The sequence below is a fragment of the Lemur catta genome, chromosome 14 (assembly GCF_020740605.2).
Source record: "Lemur catta isolate mLemCat1 chromosome 14, mLemCat1.pri, whole genome shotgun sequence".
Taxonomy (NCBI): Eukaryota; Metazoa; Chordata; class Mammalia; order Primates; family Lemuridae; genus Lemur; species Lemur catta.
In genome coordinates this window covers 25,819,421-25,841,394 of record NC_059141.1, presented here as the reverse complement: position 1 = coordinate 25,841,394, position 21,974 = coordinate 25,819,421, and the positions used below count along the sequence as shown (strand labels likewise).

Genomic DNA, 21,974 nt, shown 5'->3' with positions numbered 1-21,974 from the left:
CCCCCTTCTGGTGACAGCTGTCCTGTGGGGCTGTGTGGCCCGTAGAGGCTTGTCACGTGGCCGCCTCGGCAGGAGGAGCCTGGCAGGGGGTGGGCAGCGGGAGGGGCGGCTCCCGGCTCCAGCAGGCAGCTCCAGGCCCAGCCTTGCCACGCCTCCCGCAGGGCGGGGCCAGCCCAGCCAATCAGCTCCGCCAACCTCGGAACTGCCCGCGGAAGCCTGGCCGGGCTTCTGGCTTTGGGGCAGGGAATTGTGGGAGGAGGGCCTAGGTCTCAGTGGAGACGCCCTTAGTGTCGGGACCTCGGGAACCAGCCCTCCACCAGGCCAGAGGGACACTGCGTTGTGGCATTTCTCCAGCCTTCCCTGCTGGGGCCTGTAGGCCTTGCCCCTGACTCTGGGGACACCCAGCTCAATCCTGCCCCAGTGGCCACAAGTCAGGGGAGCTACAAATTTTTAACTAGACACATTATTCATTAACGGGGGTTGGAAGGAGTCCACACACAGTCTCACTCGGAGGCACAGACCCACAGGGCCTCGGGCTTCCTGCAGAGATGATGGGCCCCAGAGTCTGGTCCTCTGTGCGGCAGGGGCTGAGCAGGGGCCTGGCACGGAATGTGAGGGGCTTGGCCTCGGGGGAGGGAAGGAAGGTGGACATCTCAGGCATCTACCCCCCTGTGACCACCCCCTTCACTGCCACCGCAGAGGTGGACTATGGGAAACTGGAGGAGAATCTGCACAAACTGGGCACCCTCCCCTTCCGAGGTAAGTAGGGCCTGTCCACCGTGGGAGCCGGGGAGATGTGAGTGGCCCCGTGCTCTCCGGCCAGAGACCATGGGAGGGTACACAGGCTCTGTCAAACTTCTGGGGATAGTCTGGTAGTCTGCGGGTCATTTTATCATGGGAGAGGAATGGGGCCACTGGTCTGGAGTCAGGGGACAGGCAGGAAGCTCCCTACTGGCCTGTGACGTTGGACTGAACCTCACCTGCCTCGGTTTCCCGAGTTATGAACTACTAAAGTGCTGCCTTAGCTCCCAGTATTGTTGTGGGTCAGGGACCAGATCATATTCAGGACACTCCACATGCAACACAGCCACAGATGCAATGAATGAAGGAAAAAGGAAAGGGCACGTTCCACCTGCCCTGCCCTGCCCACCCTCACCCGTCACCATGGCAACCCCCCCAGGTAGTACTCTCAATAGCACCATCTCACAGATGGGAATCCGGGGCTCACAGTGACACAGTCACTGCCAGGGTCACTCGGCTAATACCTGGCTGAGCTGAGAGTTGCCGTTTCATTCCATTCGCTGACTCTCATTACACCCGTCTGAGTTGCTAGACCACACTGTTTTAACACAGAGCATCTGGTCTTCACAAGCTTTGGGATTGGTGTGGCTCTGCCCAAGGCAGTGCAGTGTAGACCGTGGACTCTGGTTTCAAATCACAGCTCTGCCACTCACTTGTTGTGGGATAATGTCTCAAAACCTCAGTTTCCCCCTCTGACACATGGGAGTGAAATGCCCATGTATCAGGGATGATTGGGAGAAAAATCTGGGAGAGAGCAAGTGAAAGCACGCCATGAACTGTAGAGTGATGTACATACAGTCTAAGGTATTGACTCCAATGATGACAATTATTAAAATGAGTGTGATTGACATTGTGACAAAGCCACTTTGTGACAGTGACCACTGGTCCAAGGGTCCACTCAGTGCTGAGGAGATGTGATCCTTCCCTAGGGGACAGTGAATGCCCTGTGGATGTCTGCATTGAGCAGGGACACAAACTAAGTAAATCTCTGCTGTAGCTGGGCTCATGGTTTGGGCATAGGCCTGTTTCTCTTGAAGCAAAGCAGGAAGCTCCTTCATCTTTAGCATCAGGGTTCAAGGACACTCTTGTTTAGGGTGGGGAGGGTGGACTTTGCATCTGGTGTCTGCCTGCCACCCAGAGAATCCAGAGACCCTCAGACTCCTCTCTGGACCCTCCCTTCTGTGCCAGCTACCCATGCCTGCAGAGGGCATGCGGATGCCCAGTACAGGCTTCACTGGACTTGGCAGGACACAGACCAGATGCGTCCACAAGTCTGTCTCCCTCACAACCTACGCAGGCCCCTGCTCCCATCTGACTGCTCACCCACACACCAGAGAGGCAGTGGCTGTGGTAGAAAGAGCCTAGCATCTGGCAGTAGATGATGTGGGCAAGAATCTGTCCAGTTCTGCCAGTCACAGTGACATCAGGGAAAGTACTTAACCTCTTTAATCCGGATTCCTCATTTTAGAATAGGAACTGAGCCTCCAGTTTCCTGGCCACAGGGTCAGCATGTTTCTCTCAAGTTCAAACATGGGGCACTGGCACGGAGACCACAGCCAGAGGGTCCTGCCACTGCTCCCAGGACACAGCTAAAATGCCCAGGAAGGAAGCAGCAAACGACTTTAGCTCTGATATCTGTGTTTCTTTTGCCATCTCCTGGCCCCTGGAGTAGACTTTGCAGCCCAACACTCAGAAGCAGAGGCAAGAAAAAACACACTCCACGTTGCCAGAGCCCCCTGCAATGAGCTAAAGCCTCCTCTAAAAGAGGTGGGAACCTGCCCTGAATGAATAGGTGAACAGTTAAAGATTCTTCTGGAAGGCATTGGCTGAAACTGTGCAGCTCTTTTTTTTCCCCTTTATTTATTTTTTTGGTACTGCTAATTTGTAGAGATTATGTGAATAGAGTTTTCTTTTTAAATAAAAGTTATAACCTGTGACAGAAGAGACGGGTTGTTGCAGAAGGGCCATATGGCCCTGAACTCACACCCATAAACAACCTCCAAGATGGACTTTGAATTGTTATTCTCAAATGAGTTTAGTGGACAACACAGAGATACTCCAGCAGGACTGCAGAGATGAGGTTCCCAGTGAAACTTTAAGCTGTGTCTTCTTCCTTCAATATGTAGAGTGGACAATGGTTTCTTGTGATAAGATATAATATTTTTTGTGTACCTTAAGACCAAGCCTCTGGGTGTTTCTGCTCTAGAGACTTCTGCTTCTCAGTCCAGACCCGCATAACCTTTTTCTGATAGTCATCAATTCTGATCAGTGTTATGTAGAGGTTCTGGGTCTCATAACCTTTCCCAGTGTTTTGGATGGCTTTTAATCATTTGATTATGTTGTTTCTTGAAAAAAATTAGCAAGAATTAGATTGATATAGTTCCTGACCCTAACTCAGCAAACCTGTCCTCAGTTTCTTTGAATTCTCATTTCATCCCTAGTAATTAGGGAGGGATGGGAAGCTTACTTAACAAGAACTTAACACAGTTCCTTCCCTATGTGAATAAAGTTTCAAAAATCTATGACTATCAAATTTTTTTAACTCTTCACAGAGTTTTTTAGTGTTACAGTAGTGTTGTTTATTATTATTTTAATATAATAAAAAGTTAAATGTGCCTGTTTGTAATAAAAATTACCTTAGGGGACAAAATACTTCATTTTTTTAGTATATTGATATGTGTAAGACACATAGAAGATACTTAGTACAAATATGAAAAAGACAGTGTCCTTGCCTTCAAAACACTTACAATCCAGAATAAGAGACAAAAAAATTAACTGTATCAAAGATAGAACGATCCAGACACTTGGATCTTCAAAAAAAAAAAAAAAAGAGAGAGAGAGAGAATGACATAAATACTAAATAGATATATAAACATGCTGTAGGAGCAAAAAGGAAAGCATAATTAATTCTAACAAGAGTAATAAAGAAGGCTTTATAAAAAAAAAGAGCATGACTCTATTAAAGAAAATATTTCATTTAAAAGATCATAATTTTTACAACCCTATTTTGGCATTCCCTTATTTATTTTAATGGGCTAGATACCTCTGGGGGAAAAAATGCAGGCTCCCAGGCCTATTTCTACCTAGAGGCCCTGGGTTTTACTCGGGCTCTCAGTGCCTGCACCTACAGGAGGCCACCAGGCCAGAAGCCTGCCCGCTCACAACCTGAACCATACCCATTTGCCAAGGGGCAAATTCTGGGTTTGCAGATGCATCACTAAGGCAAGAAGTCGCAGCCCCCATTGTGGAATGGCCCCAGGGATCTGAACCCAGTGACATCTCCTGTCCTATCCACTCTTCCTTCTCAGCCCATTGCTTGTCTTCCCCAATTGTGACCTCGTGTTACTCCAGAATGAGCTCCCTCCTGTGCACTTTTCCTTCTGGACTCTGCCCTGTAATGAGGCTGGGGACTGCAAATGGGGAGGGAATATGCCAAGCTGGCAGCAGAGAAACGCCCTGTAAAGAGGCAGACACCAGGCTCAGGTAGCCAGGAATGGATGCCAGCCCAGCCAAGGAGGTCCTTCTGCCATGGCCAGCCTGACCTGGCATCGTCTGCCCTCTTGGAGAATGAGAGAAACCAAAGACTGGAAGATAAGAAGGAATAAGTTGCAGGATGGGTTACAAGCAGAAGGCAGAAGGGACTCAGAATTGGAGAAGCTGCCCTTTCACTGACTTTGGGGACAGCTGTCAGGGTGGGAGACAGGACCTAGGCCCCAGGCAATGTCTGCCAGGCTAGACATGAGGGATGCTGTGGCATCTCCCCACCCCACCCCAAGCTGCCTTCCTCACAATGGGGTTCATTGCTGAGGTGGTAGGGGCATTGTAGGGGGGTGTAGTAGGGGGCCTGCCTGCCAGACTACTCTTGGGGAGCCTGCCCTTTCAAGCATGAGCCACGCCATCTGGGCTCCCCCACTCTCAGTGTGCCCTTAGCTCTGCCTGCCTGGTGTAGGGTCCTGGAGACCTTCTTGGACTTAATCCAGCAACCATCATGCAAGGTGGTGCTGGGGGCCGCCCTTATCCTAGGAGGTGGAGGCCTCATGCTGTGGACTGAGAGAAAGAGGAGAAGGAAGGCAACCCTTGAGTCTGCACAAGATGAAGATGAGTCACCGGAATCCCACAAAGCACAGAAAGAGAGCTGGATCAAATCTCACTTTAGCCGCCTTTCCGAAGAGAAGCTGGTCCCCACCGGTGCCAGCACCAGCTGCAACCCTCCCCAGCCCGAGAGCAGGGGTGGAGAGGCCAGCACCACCATTCACATGGAGACCGTCACCACCAGGCACGGAGAAGTGGGCACTGCTCTGCACCGGGAATCTTTCACCAGCAGGCAGAAGGCATCTGGGTCCTCGCTGATCAAAGAGACCCACAAGGAATCTGGAAAATCCTCGTCCTCGGATGAGGCCACGTGGGCTGCCGTGGCTGCCTGCACCAAGGAGATCGACACCAAGGGACGGCAACTGGCTAACTCCATATTGCAGCGGGCCATGGCTTGCCAGCACTCAGGCCACCTGCAGTCCAGGGACATCAACCAGGAGGAGCTGAGGGCCCTCGAGGAGGTGGAGATGAAGCTGAAAGGGAGTTTCCTCACCAAGCGGGAAAACACCATAGCTGGTGCCAACCACATAAACACTTTCTATGGCCATGGCCATCAGAGCCACCAGAGTCACCATGGCCACCAGAGTCACCAGGGTCACCCAGGCCACCCGAGCCACCAGGGTCATCCAGGCCAACCGAGCCAACAGGGTCATCCAGGCCAACCAAGCCACCAGAGTCACCCAAGCCACCAGAGCCACAGCCTGCCCAACCGCAGCCACCTATGACTCCTTCGAAGCCACCTAACCGTGGATGGAGATGCCCCTTTCCCCAGCAGGGCTGGCCCCATACAAAGGCCTGTTTCTCTCCTATGTGGCAACCTATGCGGCCCAGGGTGAGACGCAGCTGCCAAAATCCCTTCTTCCTCAGGCCCCCCACGGGGATGGTGGCCCCTCCAACTCCACGAGTGGGGTCTGCCACAGAGGATGGCCCCTGGTGGAAGGAGGGCTGGGAGGAAGCAAAGCAGCTGATACACAGCCTGAGTCCCCACTGGGAGAAGACAGACCAGGCAGACCCCAGGAGCAGCCGAGAGGCCCACACTGACCCCAAAAGCCTGCAACGGAGCCAATAAAGCCTTGCGTGCCCTCACTCGGAGTCCGGGGCTCTGTGGCCAGCTGAAGGCCTGGGCAGGGATGGAGGGAGAGGGCTCCTTCTCCAGCAGTCCTGTGTGGGTGGCCCTTGGCCTGGGGCCTTGGCCCTGGGGCTGATTTAGGACTCCATAGAACAGCCTCCCAGGTCTCAGGGTGGGGAAGGGATCTCTCTGGGGCCTCAATACCCCCAACCTGCTGTTGCCAGGGAAGGGGGAAGCAGCCAGGTGTTAGGGGAGATGGGGGAAGAAACAGGCTTCCAGAAGAAAGTAAGTAAGCCAGGTGGGACTTAGGGCCCTGGTCCTCTTGGTGCCATCCTCACCCTATTTCTTCTCAAGCCATGTGGCACCCCAAACTGCAGTTCTCTTTCCCTGCCCCCTTGGGATCCATGTCAGTACCTCTCCACCACCTACGCCCACAGCCACGGAGCCGGGATGACACTCTCTTCTTTGTGTTACTATTGCTACCAGTATTACTAGGACTACTAGCAGCTTCCTCTTTTTTGAAGGTTTTTGTTTTTTGTTTGCTTGTTTGTTTTTTTGGTTTTTAGTATATGCCTTGCTCTGTGTTAAGTGTTAAGTCATGAGGAAGGTATTATCTCAGCTTTGCAAATGAGGCAGCTGAGGTTCAGACACGTAATTTGCCTGAGATGACATGGATAGCAAGCGATGCTGCTGGGATTGGATCCCAGGCCTGCCTGACTCACAAGTCCGCACCCCTAATCCCTGCCCTGTGCTGCCTCCCCGTCCTCTTCCCCCCACCCCCAGGTGGCTCTACCTCTCACGCGCTCACCCCTGACTGCTTCCCCAGGTCCTGACACTTTCTCTGTCCTCCTGCAAGCCTGGGGCTGTCCTGGCCCCCTCTTCCTGGGTCCCAAGAGGCATTTCCGGAGCTTGTCAGGCAGTCAAAGGGAAGGCAGCTGCCTCCCCCAGTCAGCGACAAAGCACTAACTCCAAGTGATTCTTTGAAATTTCTTACCGTTTGGATTTATTATGGATTCACTGGTGGTTCCCAACCTGTGCACCTCAGACCCCAGGGGCCCAGAATCGATGCAAAGGATGGATAAATCCATAAACACCTTAAATGTTGTCAGATGATTTAATAGAGCACAGTTGGGCGTATGTGAATTTTTTGACATTCCTAATCAGTGACTTTATATAAATTTTGATATATATTTGCATATTTGAAATATTAAAATAACTTGTAATAAAAATAATTTTAATTGGAAAAAATGGGGTCAATCACACTGGAAAATGTAGGAGGTTGCTAAATTAGACAAAAACCAAGAGAGTGGTGAGGTTTGGCTTCTGAAAGCGATTGTTAAAATGCACACAAATATCTGGAAGACCTTAAATCCCTTGCTAAATGCTTATTCTATGAAGCTTCAGATCAGCCAATTACAACTTTGGAATCTTAACTTTAAAAAAAGTCTCAAACTGGCAAAATTCAAATAAAGCCTTTAGCTAATGGTATCATACTAATGTTAATTCTCTGGATCATCAGACTGTAGGTGGGTAAGACACCATCATTGGTGGAGGCCGGTGAGGAATGTATAGAAATTCCCTGTATTATTTTTGCAACTTTTCTGTAAGTCTAAAAGTAATTCAAAATTTAAAGTTAAAAAATGTTTTCAGACAATTTAGTTGTGAGCTGCAAGCAAAATGGCCTCTAGGCAGCCAACTCCAATATATACTCTTGGTAAGGACTTTTTTTGTTTGTTTTTGAGACAGGGTCTCACTCTGTCACCCAGGCTAGAGTGCTGTGGTATCATCATAGCTCACTGCAACTTCAAACTCCTGAGCTCCAGTGATCCTCCTGCCTCAGCCTCCCGAGTAGCTGAGACTACAGGCGCACACCACCATGCCTGGCTAATTTTTCTATTTTTTGTCTCGCTCTTGGTCAGGCTGGTCTCAAACTCCTGACCTCAAGTGATCCTCCCACCTTGGCCTCCCAAAGTGCTAGGGCTACAGGCATGAGCCACTGCGCCTGGCCTAATCACACAGATGGAAGTAGGGACAGGGGATTGAGGGTTCTGGGGACCTCTGTGCATGTGAGTAGGCAACAGGAAGTACAAGGGACAGGTAATGGAAGTGCAGGGCAGAGATATCCAATGGAGGGATTCCAGGAAGACTTCTCAGAGGAGGTGGTAATGATGATGGACCAAGAGGGCATAACAGTGACTGAGGATATTCTTTATATGACTCTTTTTGGCCACAGTAAGTCACCATGTGCTTGTACGTCCCCAGCCCCAAACACCCACTCTCCTCCCAGGCCCCCTGGCTCCCAGAACAGCAAGTGTAACAGTGGGGGGGGGCAGGGAGAGTAGCTTCCGAAATGAGAATGAGCCTCCTTCATCTTATAGCTGGAGGGGGCCTCAGAGGCCCCCCTCTGGATTTCAGGCTTGAGTACTTTCTCCTGACCCCATAAGAATTACAGCCAGTACTTACTGAGCACCAGGTTCTGTTCTAAGTACTCATTTAAACTTCAAACCGACTCTTTGAGAAAGGTGCTAATATCATCCCCATTTTTCTGTTGAGGCAGCTGAGGTTTGGTTAAGCCGTTTTCTCAAGATCTCCCAGCTGGCGAGGGAGCCACACTGAGGGTTAGCGCCGGCTTCTCTGACTGGAGAGCAGGTGCGTCTGGCCACTCCACTGTGCTGCCTTCCTGCCTCTCTGCCGCTCGCTGTCCTCACTCCCTGCTGTCGGGGCCCTGCCCTTTTCCTGCCTCTGGCCCCTGTCTACACTAACGGAGGCACCCGGGCCTGGGGCTGGCCCTCTAGCCAGGGTGACGGAGGGGGCTGCATTAACAGATTTCCTAGAGCCTTCCGGTACATCTTGTTATCTGAGAACAGCCTGATAAGGTAGGATTTGAAATGATTTCCTAGTCATCCCATAGAAAAGGAAACGCTGACTCAGAGACGTGACATGACTTGCTCAATAGCCAGAGGTGATTTCTGAGTCTGGTGCTCCCTGACGGCACCGCGCTCCTGCCTCCCCAGCCGGGCATGTCTTCCTCTTGGGAGTCAGGCCTGGGTCCGTTGCCCCCCTTAAGACAGGAGGGATGGCTGTGCCACAGGAGCCTTGAGCACAGGGGCCTGCTTCTGCCACCCAGAGCCCAAGCCCCAGCTGTCCCTGCTGTTCAGGCCAGGTCCAACCACGGGGCCCGGGGGCCTCTGGAACTGACCACCAGGATGAAGGATGCCTTTGGAGGGAGTGACTGTGGCTGAATGGGTGACCGCAGAGAGAGGCTGCCCCAGCCCAGGGTGGCAGGCAGGGGTGGGCAAGAAGGTGTCTTTGGGATTTGAATGGAGGAATGGCAAGAGCTTGGTCTCTAAATCCTTCCTTAGTCAAGGGGTGCTGGTACAGTCATGGCTAGACTGGAGTCTCATCCAGGGATGTCAGCTTTTCTGAATGGGCCTGACCCACTGGGAAAGCACGGGGGCCTTACGTAGCAGGACGCAGGGAGGCTCCTGCCTTCACTTCTAGTCTGGCGCAGAGCATCAGTCCTCTGGGAGCGGTGCAGAAGCCAGCAGCTACTTGTCTCTAGATGCTCCCTGCACTGTTACCAAAGCTAGGGGTCAAAAAAGCTACACATCCGATAAGAGATAACCTGACAACCCACTCAGTGGAATATAATGTGTAGCGAACAACATGAAAAAGACTTATGTCGTGAAGTCGAGTCTACATCACATTGTGTCCCCTGAAGGATGACTCACAGGAACAATTTCTCTTGGTCCCAGTGCCAGGAAACTCTGTGTTTCTCAGGGCACTTGCTTGGCTTTTATCTTTTGGGCTCTACATATCTGTTTGCTGACCATGTTTCCCTTTTAGCCTGGACTGTCGGGAAGCTCCAAATCAAATTGTTGGCCTATCTCTCACATTGTGTGGCAGGGATTTTGTATACCAGTACTGCTCGCAGCTTTATTTTCTTGTCCTTCTCCCAAATATCCTTCTATTATTACAATTAACAATCCCGTTGTGTGTATGCTGTATTCATAAAGTAGTTCAGTTTTTTTTTAATAGAATGGGGTGGAGAGGAGAAAGGAAAGAGGAGGAAAGAGAAAGTTAAATGAAAAAAACTTGAGAGGAAAATGATTTCTACTAACATTCTCATTTTCAGCTGAGGAGCACCAATTCTCTTGTAGAAATAAAAGGATTGGCCGGGCGCGGTGGCTCACGCCTGTAATCCTAGCACTCTGGGAGGCCGAGGCGGGTGGATCGCTTGAGGTCAGGAGTTCGAGACCAGCCTGAGCAAGAGCGAGGCCCCATCTCTACAAAAAGATAGAAAAATTAGCCAGATGTAGTGGTACGCGCCTGTAGTCCCACCTACTGAGGCAGGAGAATCGCTGAGCCCAGGAGTTTGAGGTTGCTGTGAGCTATGATGATGCCACTGCACTCTGCCTAGGGCAACACAGAAAGATTCTGTCTCAAAAGAAAAATAAACAAATAAAAATAAATAAAAACAAAATGAGTCAGAGCTACATGTGCTGCTATGAACAAAGATCAAAACATAAAGTTAAACAAAAACAGCAAATCGCAGAAGGGTATATAAACTCAATTCCATTTCTACAAAGCTCAAGATTACAAAACCATATTATATCTCGTTCATGGTACCATAAGTACATCTTACGTGTATAAAGTCGCAAATGGGGACAGTAAACACCTGTGTCAGGACAGAGCCAAGGAAGAGGAAGGTGACGGGGCAGGGTTGCCGTGGGGGCTGGACGCATGGGTGTGGGTTATATTATTGTCTATTCCATTCGGTATGGCTAAAACATTTCATGAAAACAAAGAAAAATGATGTGAACACTGTCATTGCAGCTGGGTGAAAACATTCTGCCTGCCTCGGGACAAGGATGGGAAGGAGACGTGTGGGAGGCTGTGGTGCTGGGGAGTAGGCGCACCCTTGTGCTGGGTCAGCTGTGACGGGGCCTCTCTTGCAGGCTTCGTGGTCCAGGGCTCCACCGGCGAGTTCCCCTTCCTGACCAGCAGCGAGCGCCTGGAGGTGGTGAGCCGCGCGCGCCAGGCCATGCCCAAGGACAAGCTCCTGCTGGCCGGCTCCGGCTGCGAGTGTGAGGCCAGAATGCCTGGGCCCTGGGGGGCGGCTGGGTGCCCAGTGTCCAGGCTCCTTGGCCCTGGGCTCGGGTTCTGTCTCCTTGTTCTGCCTCTTCTGGGACACACTGAGGCACCCTTGCTTGGCCTGGCGCCCTGGCCCAGGCCTCCTTCCGCCTGCTCTCACCTCCCTCCTTCCTCCGGCAGCCACTCAAGCCACGGTAGAGATGACTGTCAGCATGGCCCAGGTCGGGGCTGACGCGGCCCTGGTGGTGACCCCTTGCTACTATCGTGGCCGCATGAGCAGTGCAGCCCTCATTCACCACTACACCAAGGTGGGTTCGAGGCCTGGGACCAAGAGGAGGCTCTGCCCAGGGAGAGGAGATAAGAGAAGCTAGGAGTGGAGTGGAGGCTACGCACATGAATGGCAGCTCTAGGAGATGATGGCATGCCCTCATGTACGTGCTGTGTGACACTAGGCAGCTTACCTAACCACTCTGTGTCAGTTTCCCAAAATGGGGGGAGCAATGGCATCCACCTCATTAGGGTTGTTGTGAGCATTAAATGAGGTCAGGAACATAAAGGGCTTAGGACTGTGCCTGGCATGTAGACAGCACTCTATCAATATCACCCATTATTGTAGCTTACAACCGGGGCTTGCAGCACCAGTGGCTTATGGCTACGGAGGGGGCCCTGCCCAGGTAGCCCTGCAGTGATGCAGGCCAGGACGTGGGGCAGGCCTCCAGACCCAGGACCGGGGAGGCTGCCTGCTCCCCCTCTTCTCTGCACCCCCAGGTTGCTGACCTCTCCCCAATCCCTGTGGTGCTGTACAGCGTCCCAGCCAACACGGGGCTGGACCTGCCTGTGGATGCGGTGGTCACGCTCTCCCAGCACCCGAATATCGTGGGCATGAAGGACAGCGGTGGTGACGTGAGTGGCCACAGCGCCAGGGCTGGAGCACCCTCTCCTTCTCTGGGCCCCAGCACTTTTGCTACCAACTTCAGGACAGCTCTGAGATCTGTGTCATTCCTGGGTTCCTGATTGGGGCCTCTCTGTCGTGTGGGTTCTCTGGGGCTTTGTCTGAACTTTGGGGCATCTTTTGGGGAACTGGGCTGTTATTCTACTCTTGCCCCCTGGCTGGCGGCCAAGGCTCTGGCCCCAGCGCTCATGCCACATTTGCTGTTGCAGGTGACCAGGATGGGGCTGATTGTTCACAAGACCAGGAGGCAGGATTTCCAGGTGTTGGCTGGATCGGCTGGCTTCCTGTTGGCCAGCTATGCCTTGGGTAGGCCTCCTGCTGCTCTCAAACCCTCATGGGTAACCAAGATGCACCCAGGCAGCTGGATCTGCTGGGAGAGACCGCGAGGGCTGGGGCTGGGTCTGCAGAGGGTAGTTTGCCAGCCTGCGTGCTCTGAAACCTCAGAACCTGGTCACACTGCTTGCTTGTCTGAATACTGGGTACTCATGAGTGGCCTTGTAGGGTTGAGGAGGGTGGCCACGTACAACACCCCGGCCTGCAGGAGGGATGCCTACAGTTTGTTCTAAGTCCCGTGCTCCATGCTTAGATGACAAATTTAGCTCTTCTAAGCTCACCTTGTAAATCATTCTCTGAGGGCAGAGGCCGTGGGGTCCTCCCCTCTGGTTCAGGAGTCCGTTTTCCTCTCCCCCTGTCCCAGCCAGAATGAACTGTCAGAACTGCAGAGTTGGGCCATAGGTCTTCAGCTCCCTGATCAGACTCTGTTCCAGTCCAAGATCCTAGAAATGTCCCTTAGAGATCCTTGGGTTCAGATTGGATTTGAGCCCAGGAGGGGAGGGGAGGGGAAGGGAGGGAAGCATCTGCCCCCTCCAGCTGAAGCCCCAGTGAGTGGATTTGAGGGGCTTTTCCTGCACTATAGGGGACAACGCTGGTTCCTATTCCCTCTGGTCCCTGCAGATTTTGGCTTGTCGTCCTTTCACATCTCCCTCTGCTGGGTCACTGTGCAAGGAGGGGATCCACTTCTGCCTCATCCCTGAGGGTGGGGTAGATGGAAAGAGCGCAGGCTCTGGAGGCTAGGGGATCCGAGCCGGAATCTCTGCTCTGCCATTTATTCATTGAGTGCTGCTGGGTAAGGCACTCGGCCTCTCTGGGGCCGAGTTTCCACTCCAGAAAGCACAGAGGTATTGCGAGGACTAGAGAGCATCAGCCCTGGGTCTGCCATAGTGCCTGGCACAGAGTACGTATTCTGTAAGTGGCGGCTCTATTAGCGCATTCCACATCGCTTACTCTCTCTCCAGTAGTGAGGCCACTGTGCTTAGGGCCGCTCCTAACTAGCCTTAGAATCCCACTTGCAGGCTTGCAGAAGTGGTAGGGCTTTCTGAGATCATAGCCAACCCATTTTCATTGCCCAGATGGGCACAAAGAGGGCCAGAGAGGGTCTTGTCCAAGTTCATTCAGCCAATGGGAGGAAATGCTTGGTCTCCTGTGTCCAGAGCTCTTTCCATTCCCTCACCCCCACCCCCACCTGTGTCCCAGCTGAATTCACTGAGGGGAATGAGATTTCACAAGAGCAAAGGTTTTGCATCCACTCCACTCCCTTCCAGGACTGATGAGTCAGGGGGATGCTGGAGGTGCCAACCGGCAGGTGGGACTTTACTCTGGGAGGGGTGCAGGCGGGAACTGTCCTTGAGTTCTCCTTTAATGTTAACTACCCCCCACAGATCAGCTCTGAGCAGCACTCTGTGGGCAGGACTCTATTTTGCATATGCAGGCAGCTTTTCCGTCTGAAACTGTGTACTCTGGACTCACAGAGCATGCCTGTGATGTGGCCAACCAGTGGCATAGAAATCCATATCTTATGTCCTCAGAAGGAAGAGGAGTTGGGCCCAGGGTTTGGGATTCTCTGTGGGAAGGGGCCTGGCTGATGTTCTGCATCTTACTCCGGGGCAGGAGCTGTGGGGGGTGTGTGTACCCTGGCCAATGTCCTTGGGGCTCAGCTGTGCCAGCTGGAGAGACTGTGCCTCACAGGGCAATGGGAAGATGCCCAGAAGCTGCAGCACCGCCTCATTGAGCCAAACGCCGCGGTGAGCCAATGGCAGCAGTGGGAAGGGGGGGATCTGCATCCTCACTGGAGCAGGACCTAGGGCTGGCACAGGGTCCCCACTCAGCGGTTTCCCTTTCAGAACGTCCTTTTAGATAACATCCTACTGCGGGAATTCCTTATGCCTCCCCAGAAAATCCTGACTTTAGACAAAGTTGAGCTCTATTGGTTCTCAAATTTAAGTGTGTATTAGAATTCCCTTAAGGGGCTAGTTAAAATTCTAATCCTTCAGGCACAAGAATACGCATTGAAACAAACATCCCAAGTGACTGTGACATAAATAATCCTAGGATCATACTTAGAGATGCTCTGCTTGGAGAAAGTGAACCAAGGGCCTTTAAATCAGCTTTATAGGGGCCAGATCCTCAAAAAAACAGAATGATTGCGGGTAGCAAAAGAAGGGTTGGAGGGTAAAGGTGTCAGAGCCCAGATTTTGCAGGAGAGTTCTGTCTGCAAATAGTCTGTTCTGCAGTCAGACCGTGTACTCCAATTCTGTGCTGGGTAAGCCAAGGAGAAGAACTTAAGATGGAATGCCTGTCAAGTTCAGAGCTATTTTAAAGTCTGAGGCAACGGAAAAATGTGTGCCCCTATATACATATTTTAATGTAAATTTGAAATTAAACTTGTTATTTGGAGATATAGATTCACATGCAATTTTAATAAATAATACCAAGAAATCCCATGTATCTATTACCCAGTTTCCCCCCAAGGTAACATCTTACAAAACTACAGAATAAGTTCACAATCAGGATATTGACACTGATTCAAGATACAGAATATTTCTGTCACCATGAGGATCCCCCAGGTTACCCTCTTATAGCCATGCCTACACCCGCTCTTTAACCACTGGCCACCACAAATATGGTCACCATCTTATAATTTTGTCAGTTCAAGACTTACGATATGAAACCAGACAGCATGTAACTTTTGGGGATTGGCTTTTGTCATTCAGCATAATACTCTGGTGGTTCATCCAGGTTGCTGCATGTATCAATAGTTAATTCCTTTTTATCTCTAAGTGGTATTCCACGGTGTGGCTGTGCCACAGCATGTTTAACCACGGCACCTGTTGAAGCACAACTGGGTTGTTTCCAGTTTCTGGCTATTGAAAATTGCCATGAACATTCATGCATAGGTCTTTGTGTGACTGTAAGTTTTCATCTTTCCAGGATAAATACACAACAGTGCAATTGGTGGGTCAGATGATGTTTGCATGTATAATTTATTAAGAAACTACCAAACTGTTTTCCAGAGTGGCTGTACCATTTTACTTTTACACTGATGTAACTATATGAGTGATCCAGTTTTTTACTTTCTTGCCAGCGTTTGATGTTGATGATTTTTTATTTTAGCCATTCTGATAAGTGTATAGTACCATCTCATCGCTGTGGTTTTTTGCGTTTCTTTTTTTTGAGAGTCTCACTCTGTTGCCCTGGGTAGAGTGCAGTGGCATCATTATAGACCACTGCAACCTCAAACTCCTGGGCTCAAGTGATCCTCCTACCTCAGCCTCCACAGTAGCTGGGACTACAGGTGTGTGCCACCACACCTGGCTAATTTTTCTATTTTTTGTAGAGATGGGGTCTCACTCTTGCTCAGGCTGGTCTTGAAGTCCTGACCTCGAGCAATCCTCCTGCCTTGCCCTCCCAAAGTGCTAAGATTATAGGCATGAGCCACCTTGCCCAGCTAAAAGTTTTGAATTTTGATGAAGTCCAATGTATCAATATTTTCTTTTGTGGGTCATGCTTTCAGAGTCAAGTCTAAGAGCTCTTTGTAAAGAGTCCTTAGAAGATCGTGAAAATTTTCTATTTTTTCTTAGAAGTTTTATACTTTTACATTTTACAAGCCTATGACCCATTCTGAGTTAATTTTTGTATAGAGTGTGGGACTCAGGTCAAGATTTTTTTTTGCCTATGGATATCTGCTTGCTCCAGCACCATGTGTTGAAAAGGCTATCTTTCCTCCATTGAACTACCTTTGCACCTTTGTCAAAAATCAGTGGGGCATATTTGTGTGGGTCTATTTCTGGGTTCTCTATTCTTTCCATTGATCTACGTACCTATCTTTCTTCAATACCACATAGACTTGACAGCTGTAGCTAAAAAGTCTTAAAATCAGGTAGACTGATTCCTCCCATTTTGTTATTTTTTTTCCCTTCAAAATTGGTTTAGCTAGTCTAAACTAATAAATTTCAGAATAATCTTGTCTTTATCTACAAAAAAATCTTTCTGGGACTTTGATAAGAATTGTGTTAAACCTGTGTACCAATCTGGGGACAACTGACATCTTCACTATGTTGTCTTCCAATTCTTGTTTGTTTTTTTTTTTTTGAGACAGAGTCTCGCTCTGTTGCCCGGGCTAGAGTGAGTGCCGTGGCGTCAGCCTAGCTCACAGCAATCTCAAACTCCTGAGCTCAAGCGATCCTCCTGCCTCAGCTTCCTGAGTAGCTGGGACTACAGGCATGTGCCACCATGCCCGGCTAATTTTTTCTATATATGTTTTTAGTTGTCCATATAATTTCTTCCTATTTTTAGTAGAGACAGGGGTCTCGCTCTTGCTCAGGCTGGTCCCAAACTCCTGACCTCGAGCGATCCTCCCGCCTCGGCCTCCCAGAGAGCCTTTTACTATTAAGTATAATATTAGCTCTAGGTTTTGGTAGATGCTTTATATCAAGTTGAGTAAGTTCTCCTCAATTCCTAGTTTTTGAGTTTTAAAAAATCATGTATAGCTGTTGAATTTTGTCAAATACCTTTCTGCATTAATTGATGTAATCATGTGACTTTTTCTCCAGCCTGTTAATATAGAAGATTATATTGATTCATTTTTCAAATCTTTGACACAGACTTGCCTCCCTGGAATAGACCCCACTTAGTTATGGTATATAATTCTTTTAATATGTTGCTGAGTTCCATTTGCTAATATTTTGTTAGGGATTTCTGTGTCTATATTCATGAATAATACTGGTCTGTAGTTTTCTTTTCCTTTTTTTTTTTTTTTGGTACAGCCTTTAATTTTGTTATCAGGGCAATAATAACTTCATAGAATGAATCAGGAAGTGTTCCCTCCTGTTCTATTTTTTCTGGAAGAGACTGTGTAGAATTGGTATCAAATCTTCTTTAAACATTTTGTAGAATTCTCCAGTGAAACCATTGGGGCCTGGAGATTACCTTTTTGGGAGTTTTTAAAAAAACATTACACCTCTGCACTAGGCCCTCTACTAGGCTTCTACTGGCTGGAGCGGTAGGAGCACCTCCTTACTGCTCCTGTGCAGCCTCCACTGGACCACCTGTGTGTCTGGTCGGGGGGGTGACCCCCTTAAGGGTGGGCAGAGGTGAAAGTCCTGATTCCTCTCCAGTAGTCCAGCTGCAACACCCTCCAGCTGGGGCGGGGGGCGGGTGGCAGTTCAGGCTTCCTTATTCTTCCTTTGCTGTCCTGGGTGGGATTGGGGCCAGTTTGCTCTGTGGTGTTTGGCTGGAATAGAGCAGTTCTTTTCTAAAAGTTTTCCATCTTGCCAGGCTACTCCTTTCCTGGTCCTTTGGCTAGAAAGAACTGGCTTTTGTTGGGGCTTTTATTGTCTTTGCCCATTGGCATTGCACGGTTGCTGGCCTTTTCAGCTCCAAGTCTGGGCCAGGGGACTCACCAGTGTGTTGTTCCTTGGGTCTTAAGGTCCCTAGAAGCTCTTCCTTCTTCTCTACCTTTCAGGGTCTTCTTATATCTGTTTTTATATAATGTCCAGCATTTTTAGTTGTACTTATTGGGAAGAATAAGGACAAGTACATCTACTCCATCTTCCTGAAAATGGAAGCTCTAAGTATTTTTCTAAATGGTGATTTTTTTCCTCCTCAGAACATCAAAGTAGGTAAAAAATAAATATATGAAAAATTAAAACGTAGATATGTTAAAGCTTACATCATTATTTTAGGTTTAAATATTGTACATATATCAAAATATAACTTATTATAACTTTACTTTCCTGGCTTTAATGGAAGCAAATTCATCAAAATATATTTTTCCAAATCTACTTTTAGGAAAAAAGTTAACCATTAAAAAATAAACATAAGGACATGTACATACGGGTACACGAATACTTTCACCTCAGCCTACAATATGGCAGGGCACAGCTATGAGATCCTGTCTTTATCTAAAACTTCGTTCATCATGGATTTTTTTGCATTGATTTTGATTTTTTGAAAATACTGTATTGATTGTGTTGTATGAAAAGGACAGAAGGTTAGCATTCCCCTTGACAAGGATGGAAGAGGCTCTCGGACCTGCACAACACCCACAAAAAATTTTTTTAAATAAATAAAAATATTGCATTGAGGTCCGGTGTGACATCTCATGCCTGCAGTCCTAGCACTTTGGGAGGCCGAGGCATGAGGATCACTTGAGGCCAGGAGTGTAAGACTCGCCTGGGCAATAGGGAGATCCCATCTCTACAAAAAATTAAAAAATTAGCCGGGTGTAGTAGCATGCACCTGTAGTCCCAGCTACTCAGGAGGCTGAGGTAGGAGGATCGTTGAGCCCAGGAATTGGAGGCTGTAGGGAGCTATGATGACACCACTGCACCCTAGCCCAGGCAACAGAGTGAGACCCTGTCTCAAAAAAAAAAAAAAAAAAAGCATTAAATGCATTGAAATTTTGTCTTGATTATTGAATTTTTTGGCATTCCATGAGTTTTGCATCTGAGGTAAGTGCCTCATTAGCCTCGCCATAATCCCAGGGTGAGTTAGGCACTCCACAACAATGTTTTGTTTGGGTAAAGTGGTGGGTGGACTCTAGATCTCCCTCACAGTTTGTATTCCGACCTCAAAGGGCAGATTAATGCAGATTTAGAGAGAGGACAGCATGAGTCTCCCTAGATGTGAAGGTTCTCCAGGGATCGGATGCTCTATAAATAGGCTGTAAGAAGTTGCATAAATGAGGGTCTTTCATCTGAGCGCACCAGGGAACAGGCTGTCTGGTGCACACTGGGACCTCTGCTTTCCCACTCCCGTCCACCTGTGAAAGAACGTCCAGAACCTGCATGCCACAGGGACAGGAAAAGGAGGAGTTTTCAGGGCTCCCGGGGGACTGGTCTAATATTAGTGGTGTTTTTCTCATCTGGCCCTTGTGACATCTCTGTGGGGTAGGTGTTTCACAGACAAAGCAGCGTGGGCTGCCCCTGGGGAGGAGAGGATGCCTAGCTGCCATCCTTGCTGTGTGTGTCATCCCATCTTCCCCCACCCACCCTTCATTCCGTGCTCTCTCCTGTGCCAGCTCTGGGCACACACTCAGGAATGCCTGGAACACCTTTCTGCTGCCTGGGCTGTACACTCAGACACCCCAGGGGTAGCTTGATGTCACTCTATTGCCCTGCCCTGGTTGAACACAATGTCCTTCCTCCCCCTTCCCACCACCCTGCCTCCTGCCGCCAGCTATATTTAGGACATTCTGCAGTCTTTACCTCCAAAGTCTTCAACCCTTTCTCAGGGTCTGAACAGGGGGCGTGCCAGAGAGCTTCAGAAACTCACGGTTGGAGCAAGCTTTTCTCTAGGTACCTCTTGTTCCATCCTCTCCCATCTTCCTACCTACTCTGGTTTTAGGTAAAAATGCCAGGCTGTAACATCACAGGATGCTGGGCCTGGAGGAGGGTGGCTTACCACCCATTCCAGGAAAAAATTCCACGCTTGTAAAGCCTACTGTTCTCTAGCAGTGAGTAGTTATTAATCAATCTTTCATCAATGGGTCCTGACCTTTCTACCCCTAACAACCTTTAATTATTTTCACCCTTCATGAAGCCCACACTTCTAAGGTTTTAGCTACCCTCCCAATAAAACTGTAGTAGGTAAGGATTACTTTCCTAGTTTTTAAATAGTCAAAGATTCATCTAACATTTCTGATCAGCACGAAATAACCAGCTGCTATACCAAAAGCAAAGAAACTTGATGCTTCATTTATCCTGTAAAATTCCATACATCATTTTAAATTATGACAATAGCTTTAGGCCCCCCATTATAATGGAAAAGCCTTTAGAGATGATGTTGTTCAGCCCCCTCATTTTTCAGACAAAAGAAGAGATAATAAGTAAATGATACACAATTACCCAGCAAAGCTTCTTTGGGCCACGACATGTTGTTTTTCCTGTGGGAGCATTTAGAGCTTCCAGGGAGCTGGGCTGCAGACTGGTGAAGCTTTAGTGCCCAGAACCCAAAGCCTTGCTGCTTTCTCCCATCCCAGCTTGAGGACTGTATGCTGTTCTCCCTGCTGGGGTGGATTTTTCTCCCAAAACCAAAGGAGGCACTTTCCTTCCTTAATCTGACATTTTTGCGTTTTGCTGTTACTGACCTGCTTTTCTATATCTGGATCTCCAATCTACCCAGAGTGCCACGGATTTGGAAGCTACTTCACTGGGGGAGGAGGGTGGGAACTCCAACTTCCTGGGTGTTGCAACCGATTCCCCCGGCTAACACACCCTGCTTCTCAGGTGACCAGGCGCTTCGGGATCCCAGGGCTGAAGAAAACGATGGACTGGTTTGGCTACTACGGAGGCCCCTGCCGGTCCCCACTGCAGGAGCTGAGGCCTCAGGAGGAGGAGGCTCTGCGCGTGGATTTCGCCAGCAATGGCTGGCTCTGAGAGCAAGCAGAGTCCACGTGCGCCTGAGCCCATCTCAGCCTCCTGCCTTGCACCTGCAGCCTAAAGAGGAGCGCGAGGGATTGGGGTAGAGGCTCCCTACTTCCACCCTCCAAGTAGCCTTCTCGAGGCAAGCCCATGCACATCTCCTATTCTCACAGCCCCACGACTTCTCACTTTTGTTTCCTAAACTCTGTAGATACAGTCTTCCCAGGCTTTACACTGGGAAGGAACAATTTCTTACCTGCCTTTCCACTGTGGATGCTCTCCTATGCCCTGAGGCACATGAACCAGGAGCCAGAGGGGAAGGGCAGAGGCGCAACTGGCACAGTAAGGGAATCTGTTTTACTGAGGGGTGATTAGACTTGGGGCTACAAACCTGAGTCTAGCACAGTGCAGCTGGAAGCCAGGGCTGTGCCTAAGAACTCAAGTTCTGACTCCTTCCAGGGAAAGCAATAGGTTAGGAAATCTGATCAGGAAAGTGTCACTGGTCCTTGAAAGGTCCCCCCAAGCTGCATTCCAGCCACAGCGCCCTTTCTAAATCTACTTTCATTCATCCCATATTCGTATCTATAGCCTTGATTCTAACTATGAGTACACAGCCCAGTGGCTTGTCAGATTGGTAAATAATGACACCTGGTGGCTAAATGTTACATTCTCAACTATTCTGGCCAGCCCAGGTCTGAAACACTAGGGAAGGGGACTTGGCCTGAGACAAGGCTATTCTCTTGCCTATAGGCACTCGGCTTTTATATCTTTTATTATTAGATATAAACACTTTTCCTTCTATACCATAGGCCTGTGTAAAAAATAATAATAATAATAAATAAATAAAATAATCATCACTTTGTTACTATAATAATGTTTAATAAGTAAAACTAGTGTGGCTATGTACAGATGGACACTCCACGGCTATGCAGATCTTAGGTTTCCTGGCCAGATGTCAAGAATCTTCCTACAGGCAAGTGAGCTCTCATGGTCTGCCTTTTCCCAGCTCTGAGAGAGGCCCTAATAATACTGAGCAAATAGGCATTAGATTAGTGGGGCCTGGGGAAAGGGTAAGAGGCAAAAGAGAGCAATTGAGATATTTATTAGCCAAGCATGGTGGCACATGCGTAGTCCCAGCTACTTGGGAGGCTGAGGAAGGGGGATGGCTTGAGCCCAGGAATTTGAGGTTGCAGTGAGCTATGATGATGCCACTGCACTCTAGCCCAGTGACAGAGCAAGAGACCTTGTCTCTCTCTCTCACACACAC

General features: G+C 49.3%; 2 protein-coding genes and 1 pseudogene across 2 annotated transcripts; all 3 read left to right on the top strand.

Annotated features, from left to right (window-relative positions):
• Positions 1-227: 227 nt before the first annotated feature.
• HOGA1 (4-hydroxy-2-oxoglutarate aldolase 1) lies at positions 228-21,561 on the top strand. Its single transcript, XM_045568703.1, has 7 exons — positions 228-759; positions 10,921-11,049; positions 11,237-11,364; positions 11,825-11,959; positions 12,218-12,314; positions 13,956-14,089; positions 20,573-21,561. Exons 1-7 carry the CDS (start codon positions 549-551, stop codon positions 20,720-20,722), a joined length of 984 nt encoding a protein of 327 aa, XP_045424659.1. The 5' UTR covers positions 228-548; the 3' UTR covers positions 20,723-21,561.
• Positions 4,221-6,221, top strand: C14H10orf62 (chromosome 14 C10orf62 homolog). The gene has a single exon (XM_045568704.1). The coding sequence runs from the start codon at positions 4,839-4,841 to the stop codon at positions 5,616-5,618; it is 780 nt and encodes a 259-aa protein (XP_045424660.1). The 5' UTR covers positions 4,221-4,838; the 3' UTR covers positions 5,619-6,221.
• On the top strand, positions 18,314-18,405 carry LOC123650514 (annotated as a pseudogene).
• Positions 21,562-21,974: the final 413 nt, after the last annotated feature.

Excerpts from the sequence above, each read along its gene's own strand:
- HOGA1 (XM_045568703.1), top strand. The coding sequence starts at position 549 with ATGATGGGCCCCAGAGTCTGGTCCTCTGTGCGGCAGGGGCTGAGCAGG. Across the intron at positions 11,365-11,824 it reads TCATTCACCACTACACCAAG|GTTGCTGACCTCTCCCCAAT; the intron begins GTGGGTTCGAGG and ends CTGCACCCCCAG. Across the intron at positions 12,315-13,955 it reads GTTGGCCAGCTATGCCTTGG|GAGCTGTGGGGGGTGTGTGT; the intron begins GTAGGCCTCCTG and ends ACTCCGGGGCAG.
- C14H10orf62 (XM_045568704.1), top strand. The coding sequence starts at position 4,839 with ATGCTGTGGACTGAGAGAAAGAGGAGAAGGAAGGCAACCCTTGAGTCT.